The following is an 8,485-nucleotide window of genomic DNA, read 5'->3' on the forward strand; positions in this document are numbered from 1 at the left end:
ATATTATATCCTCGCTTTCTTAAGTCTAATGCCTAATAAGTATTATGTTAATCATCTAGTTTATCCGCAAAACATATTTCTCTAATTTTTAATTAGTTTAATTTATAAAACTTAATCATAAGTAAGTGCTATCAAATTCCAATAACTATTGCTCATAATTATTATTTTATCGTTATATATATCTTTAATGAGATTTTAGTTAACTTAAGTTCAATATGATACTAACCGAGGATGCTAACACTACTTTATTAAAATTATTATCATTTATAACTATTATTATCATATTTTTATTATCAACAACGATGGTTGAACTATTATTCTAACTACCCTGACAAATATTATTAAATTCCAATAATATTATTAACAATTATGTGATCATAAATTGTTGACCCTACGTATAAGTCAAGGTGCGCCAATAAATTTCTATATGACTTTCAAGATTTATCAATTGTGTTAATCTCACTATTTTTCTAGTATTGGATTGTGTACGTGTTCATACTTCTTAGTCTGATTATTCCCTAACCTTTATTAGCTAAAGTTACTGGTGTACCCTACAATTTTTACTTCATTAAATAATGAAACAAACAAACAAATCAATCAATCAAATACATATTTTAATTATTGATAGCTTTTAGTGATTAAGATTTATCTCACAACCCAACCCAGTTCTAAATTAATCTAGTTCTCTAGCTGACACAGGCTATTCCTATTATTTCCCATATAAGATCTAATAGTGAGCACTGATACCAACACTATAGCGCCCCCTAAGATAGCAGCTGACTAATCCAAGAGATTAACTAAATAAAGAGGCACTAAGAATCTAAAATATGTACTTAAGCATTCAATTAAGAAATGCGATACAAAACTTAACCCAAAAACTAACCCGCTCTGAAACATATATATACAAGGAGTCCTCTCAAATGATACATATACAATAATCATTTGGTTTACAGATACAATATGTAATAATAAACATAAAAGAAGTTAACCAACTAACGAAAACAACCCTTGAAGCTTCCGCTGCACAACTCTGATCTGTCTCTGAAACTGAAAGTGGGTATGGGTGAGCACATCATCCCTAAAAGGGGTGCCCAATAGGAATAACATTTAAATTTCAAGTAATCATGGCAAAATTTGACTTTGAAGTAATCATGGCAAGATTTGGAAAACATTAATGTTTTCCCAAACATTAAGAAGTGACCAAGTCACTGAAATAAACAAACATGTATATGGACAAACTCCTTCTTCAAACAATGTATAATATTCGTGCTAACCACACTCATTATCTATTGATATCACCAAGACTATGATGACCCACTCTAAGCAATAAAAGCTGAATTCATGTAGATATAAATGTGAAGGAGCATATCCTATATACCACAAGTGGAAATTCGTATTTCCCATAACAATTCATATGAAAAACAACATTACAAGTCCTTTCCAAACCATGGAAAGATTAACAAAATCAACAAAAGTATAGTAAAGCAATTTAAACAAAGCATGGAATGCACACTAGACAATGCATGAGTTTGTTAAGCATAAACTTTTGTAAAAGAAACAACAATGGTTACAAAAGAGTCAAATGTATTCCCACCTCTTTTGATGACAAGCCACGCCTATCTCGAGATCCACGATCCACTGGTTCATCCTTTGAATCGATCGAAGTTAATAGACTAACTGTTAATCATATAAGCACTCTAAGAATTTGGCCAAAAGGCTCATACAAAGCTCATACAAGTCTATCTAATGGTTCTAAGCCCATTTATGACTTTACACCTTTTATTATCTATCTTTAGCATAACTCAGAGTTACTAATTCAATTATATTGGTTCCACAGTCCATTCGACAGGTCTAATGAATATGTAAAACCTTGTAGAAGGAACCAAAGGCTAATTCGGACCATAAAGGGTCCAATTCATGTTCAGTAGGAAATCTAGGTCAAAACCAAAGCCCAACTAACCATCCTGTTAAACTAAGGTCCAGTCCATCTGAATCAACTAACCGTCACTAACGGTTAAACCGACGGTCAAGGGTCAACTAACAGTCGGCGTTAATCAAAGGTCAATGTTAAGTCAAAGGTAAAAGTATATTGAGCCATGCTAGGTCAATTCCTGGTTACCGAGTTAAATAAGGTCAACACCTAGTCGCATACCAACTCAGTTAGACTACCTGAGTCGGCTAAACAATTTAGTCAGAACCTTCTGACTGGGATAACTAGTAGGCATACTTATATTGCAGACACACTTCAACTCTATTTCTTACATTCACAACTTCCCATTTAACATTACAACGACAATTCATTCAGTCTTAAATAAACTAGAAACTTCATTTACCTAATTACAAACTAAGTAAGTTTACCTGCAATTGCAGTAACTGCAGGCTCCCAAGCTTTCACAGGAAAACACCTAACTATAATCCTACAACTATTATCCTAGCTATACCTTCCCTGCCTGCAACTTCGTATCACTACAACCTCACAAGTAGTACAACCAATTACTAAAACCTCTTAACTCAGCCCCCAGCCATTTTTTATATAAGCTTACCAATCCAAACCACTAAAACCTCCCTGTAACTCACTTCAACAATTATTACTATCAAACTCAGTTCCATAATTTCATAACCCCAATCTTCAAAGCTGCAACACTATTTGACTTGACTATACATCATTCTCAAACCAACAACACCTCTAAGTTGTGACTGCAACTCTAAACTTCACATTTACAACCATCTTCAACACCCCCAGTTCAAACGTACACAATCCAGTCCATTGAACCTCAACCATTTAGTCTCCATTAACAACTACGAATGCATTCAAGAAAACACACATATCCTGCAACAATAAACACATACCCCTAACTGATATCCCAATCAATCCCAACACCTTAACTGCATTGTCAATCATCACAACACGATAACATTCAAATCCAGTTCAGTTCCATCGCCATCTTCAAAACCTTTTACTCACTACAATCTCAAATAGGATCAATCACCACTACCTTTACTAACTCATTCAAAATCCACCATCTTCAGTTGAATAACACAATTGCAAACTCTCACAGCCTTAATCAAACTTAGTTCATATCATCACCACCAGCATGTCACATTTATTCCTGTAACTCAAATCTCAACACAACCACCTGCATAACCACTTATGTACAGTTCCAATTATACAACTCCAAATCCACACGCAGTTACATTCTATACCTATGTTGTTTATCTCAAATCCTACACCTTATCAACTACACATACTGAATCAAAAGAAGTAAATAACTTTACTAGATCAACTTAGAAACCATTACCTCAAAGAAGTTCTCTTCAAGCAATTGCTTCTGACTCAATTCAGCAGATCATCTCAAGACCACTCAGAACTGCTCAGCTCACCCAATCCATACCCACAATCTTCAACACCATCACTGGCTCCATGAAAACTCTAGCTCTTCAATCTCCAATTATTCTTCATCATAAACCACAATTCATTCTATCTATCAAAACCCATCTTAAATCCCCTTCGTAAAACATCAAATTCATCTTCTAATCGAACTTCTACACAATCTTCTGAAAAACCCTAATTCTTTGATAAAACAATCATCACCACTTCCATTTCTTTATCAACATCTTCTATGTCAACTGATCTCTCATCGATTGCATATCTCACCCAAACAGAACCCTTAATTTCTCTCTTAATCATCACCCAATCAAACTCCAATTGATTTCACAGAAACCCTAACTCTTAATTCGTTATCTCATTCGAATTTGAGTTAATAACAGATAACATCATCACTACAAACCACTCCATGATCTTCTCCGCCTCCTGCCGATTACCAAACCTCCATTAGATCTCTCACAACTCACAGGAGAAGAAGAACAGAGTAACAAGGAAAGAGAAGAGAAGTATAAGGAAGAAGAATGAAGAAGAAGAAGAATGAAGAAGAAGAAGAGAAGTAGAGTTTTATCTTCTCGATCGGGTGAAGATAAGATCAAAGATAATACTATTGCACCCACTCTCTTCGCTAAGGGAACTCCAGGTCGGTCTATCTGTGAAAAGATTATTTTGCCCTTCAAACCAATCTGATGATTACTTCTTCGTCTGGTATCTGATTGACACGTTTGAGTAGTCCACTCTGCGTAACTTTTCGAGATCCACGATACTAGTTTCGTATCTATATCTTTGTTATTAATTTCTAATAATTGATGTTCATGTTAAACTAATCTAGTTGTTATCGGTTAATTCGTTTCTTGACTAGTCTAATAGCGTGACGAGTTTGAGGGTCTTTATAATAACATGTCAAGATTTGTTAATATGCCAAACCATTAGCATAATTCACAGAAGTATCAGGCCCCCTAACACTGTGATCTTCAGGATGATCATTTAACGCCAATACAATCTACAAAAACATCACAAGTTAGATATAACGTATGGTCAAAAAAAAAAATACAAGTCGGCAAGGTCGACAGACAAAAACATATATTGACGACCAAAGAATAGTCGAAAAGTTCGTCATATACAAAGATTGACGTCCAAAAAATAGTCTTCACGGTCTACATATACAAATAGTGACGAACGAAACATATTTCACAACAAAGTTCTCAGTGCAGTGATATACATTTAGTCGACAAGGTTTATAATATCGACCGTGACGACTTCAACAAGAGTAAACCATCCGAAATTTTCTGGTCTTAAAACGTGACGACTGGAATATGACTCATCAAAAGTCGTCCGATTTTGTATAAAAATCGTGCCGACCATAATAGTCGTCAGGGTTAGACCAAAGCCGACCTTGACGACACTGGACAACAAAAAGTTGAAAAAAATAAAAACTTATCCATCCTTTGACGATTCAAACATGAAAAAATCACAGACTTCACTACTTAAGGCGTGTACCTGATTATTTTCAGCTCCCAGTTCTTTTTCTTGGTCATTCGATACTTCATTTGGCTCAAAAGATTCATCATTTATGTAGACATCTTGAGTTTGAGGAAAATAAAAGTGAGGATCATGCATATAATCCATTTCATCACGATTTTGTAGATTATCATACATAGATTCATCTATATGTGTCGTAGAAGATTCCCCCACTTCAAAATTAGGATTAAAATCACTCATCTAACCAAATTCTCAAAACCTTAACTTTTCTCGCAAAACTTCTTCTACTACTTCATTCTCTTTCTTTCTCAATTATTTCCAAAATCATATATATAAATCAACAAACAAATTTAACCAACCTAATCATGTAAATTAAACTAGTGGTAATTATCACTTAACGGTAATTTAGTTACTTTTAAAACTATTTGGCTAAGGGATTTGAGTTTTACTTCCTAATGTCCCTGTTTTATTTTATTTTATTTTATTTGGTATACCCAGTTAATTTGGTATGCGATTCCATAACTGCGTAATTCTCATTAAGGTCGATAGTTCAAAAAATCTTCGATGTCTATCACATTTCTATAACGTAAATTAGAGATGACATTATTAAACAAGATGAGAGAAAAAACACTTTAAATGAATATATTTATTCATTTATTAATAAATAAATAACCTCACTGAACAAATATTTTTTTGGGAAAAATATCGTTTGGTACTTTTTTAGGTGGGCCCATGTCTGTTTAGTCCTTTGGTCAAACGCCTTTACTGTTTGGTCCATAATTATTTAAAAATATTTAACTGGACAAAAATACCCTTCTGTGTTAGTTTTTTTTTGTAGCAGTTCATTCTTCTCCTGTTAATTTCTACTTATTTTTTCAGAAATCACCTAAAAAAACAAAGTTCATTCCAGAAATGAACTCCATATAAAAACCTAAAAAAATAGAGTTCATTCCAGAAATGAATTCCATATAAAAACCTAAAAAAACAGAGTTCATTCTAGAAATGAACTCCATATAAAAACCTAAAAAAAACAGAGTTCATTCCAGAAATGAACTCCTGATAAAAATCCATATAAACCAGACTTCATTCCAGAAAATGAACTGCTGATAAAAAAACATATAAACCAGAGTTCATTCCAGAAATGAACTCCTGATAAAAACCTATACAAACCAGAATTCATTCATCAGAATGAACTGCTGATAAAAACCTACATAAACCAGAGTTCATTCCAGAAATGAACTCCTGATAAAAAGAGAGTTCATTCGTAAAAATGAACCGCAACATCATCAACTTCATCTTCTTCTTCGTCTTCAACAGCAGCAGCAAAACATCATCGACTTCAACAGCAGCAGCAAAACATCATCGTCTTCAACATCAGCAGAAATTCATCTTTAACACGAGCAGCAAACATTAGTAACAAAGATCTTCAACATCAAAATCATCGTCATCTTTATCATCGTCAATAACAAGATCTTTATCATCAAAATCAAGATCTTCATTATCTTCATTCGTTTGCATCATCATCTTCTAAAGAAAACAGAGTTCATCAAATTCATCATCTTCAACAGTTTCAGCAGCAGTGACGAAGAAGAACATAAATCTTCGTCGTTTTCATCATCTTCACCATGTTCATCATCATCTTCAACCACAACAACATCAAATCAGGGAGAAAAACAGAGTTCATTTCAAGAATGAACTTCATCAAATTCACCGTCTTCAACAGTAGCACCAGCAGTGACGAAGAAGAACATAAATCTTCATCGTTATCATCATCTTCATCGTGTTCATCATCATCTTCAACCACAAACAACATCAAAACAGGGAGAAAACATAAAATCTTTGTCAAAAAATCGTCGTCTTGTTCATCATCTTGATATACTCATGACGTTTATCATCTCTGCAAATCGTATTCATCATCTCTGCAAAATCAAAAGCCTAGAACTCACACAATCTTCATTGTTTATGCAGCAGCAGGAGAAGAAAAAAGAGGAGAGAGAAAGTAGATCTGAAAATATGGAGGTGAGAGAAAATAAATCTGAAAAGAATATCTTCTTCTTGATAATTGACTATATATATCATATGGTGACGTCATGGATGATGTAATGGTCCCAAAAGGGTATTTTTGCCACTACAAGATGACATTTACATCATCCATGACATCATCTTAGGACTAAACTATAATTTTTAGGACCAAACTATAATTTATATTACCAAATAGGACCAAACAGACAATTGGACTAGACTTTCTCTAATATATTATTCTTAGGACCCATTTGTATTTCCTTGTATTTTTTTCTGGTTGCGAGGCTATTTATGTATCGAGATTAGACTGTAACGGGACAATTTGGTTAGGAGAAAAGCTGGAAATCGGAAGTTTTTATCTTTTTAAAAATGTTTCCTTGTATTTGGTATTCAGTACAATAAGAATTTTATCAAACAAATAAATTCTTCAAGTCAAATGCCTTGTTCTTGATGAACTGTATCTACATGTATCAAATGAACACACACACACAAAAAAAAAATTACATATCAACAACTTAGAAAAAGAAAGCAGCAGCAGCAGCACCACCGACGACAGCAGAGTATGTCAAACCACTAGCACCGTTTCTCTGCTTTGAGGGGGCAGGAGCATCAGCGGTAGTAGTAGGTGCATCAGCGGTAGGTCCGGAAGCCTCAGGTGTGGGTGCAGGTGGAGATCTCAGGTCAGATGAACCAGATGGAGCATCAGATGGTGCGAGTGAGATGGATGATCTGGGAGATGGAGATTTCTGAATTGGGGCTTCGGCGGAGGATTTAGGACTGGCTGATGGGGTGGCGGCTACATCTTCGCTGTCGCTGGATGGTGATGAGACTGGTGCAACTTCTGATGCTGTTGGTGCAATTTTTGGTGATTCAGATTTTGATGGAGCAGAAGCTGGGCTTTGGGCTGCAGAAACGACTGAGCCGACAACTGCGACGAAGATAAGGGCAAGAACAATGATTTGACGTGCCATTGTTTGATAAGTTATTTACGAAACTGATACAAAGTAGTAAAATAAATTGATTCTTTCTTTGTTTATTGGTGCAGCGCTTCTCTTATTAACGATGAGAAACACTGCAATCAAAAAAGAATGAAGAAAAGTTGTAACATCCGATAGGTTTAAATAGTAGTTCCAGGGTTTGAGAAAGTCCTTGAAATAGTATTGCATGATTTACGGTTTGTTATTGTAATTTTAGTACTTCAAATGAACACCTTTCATTCATAGCAACCTCTCCTAAATTTAAGCTCATCCACTATGGAGAAAAGTTACTGAATATAGGAATCATTTGAACCATAATAAAAACTTTTCGGACACCAAATATAAATGCTTCCCAGATTAGGATTCATTGACCGAGAAAGTAATACTACTCCTATATATCTCCATAATTAGGATTCATTGACCGGGAAAGTAATACTACTCCTATTAGTCCTATATATCTCCCTAATTAGGATTCATTGACCGAGAAAATACTACTCCTATATATCTCCCTAAATTAGCCCAAAAGACTGGACACTTATTACACTCAGCTGAAGAGTTTGGAATTCATTTATTTTATTGCACAATTGGGTTGAATTTACAGCCCTTCATCTCGTTCTTGCAC

General features: G+C 34.6%; 1 protein-coding gene across 1 annotated transcript; it reads right to left on the bottom strand.

The window, feature by feature from the left end:
- Nucleotides 1–4,295: 4,295 nt before the first annotated feature.
- Nucleotides 4,296–7,857, bottom strand: LOC113305968 (classical arabinogalactan protein 11-like). The gene is made up of 3 exons (XM_026554958.1): nt 7,431–7,857; nt 4,883–5,076; nt 4,296–4,385 (listed from the first exon to the last, which is right to left on the bottom strand). The coding sequence occupies exons 1-3, from the start codon at nt 7,855–7,857 to the stop codon at nt 4,296–4,298; spliced, it is 711 nt and encodes a 236-aa protein (XP_026410743.1).
- Nucleotides 7,858–8,485: the final 628 nt, after the last annotated feature.

This window comes from Papaver somniferum, chromosome 8, assembly GCF_003573695.1.
Source record: "Papaver somniferum cultivar HN1 chromosome 8, ASM357369v1, whole genome shotgun sequence".
Classification (NCBI taxonomy): domain Eukaryota; kingdom Viridiplantae; phylum Streptophyta; class Magnoliopsida; order Ranunculales; family Papaveraceae; genus Papaver; species Papaver somniferum.

Coding starts and splice junctions, on each gene's coding strand:
- LOC113305968 (XM_026554958.1), bottom strand. CDS start 7,857: ATGGCACGTCAAATCATTGTTCTTGCCCTTATCTTCGTCGCAGTTGTC. Junction 5,077..7,430: donor ATACTCTGCTGTCGTCGGTG/GTGCTGCTGCTG, acceptor CTAATTTTGAAG/TGGGGGAATCTTCTACGACA. Junction 4,386..4,882: donor TGGGAGCTGAAAATAATCAG/GTACACGCCTTA, acceptor ATGTTTTTGTAG/ATTGTATTGGCGTTAAATGA.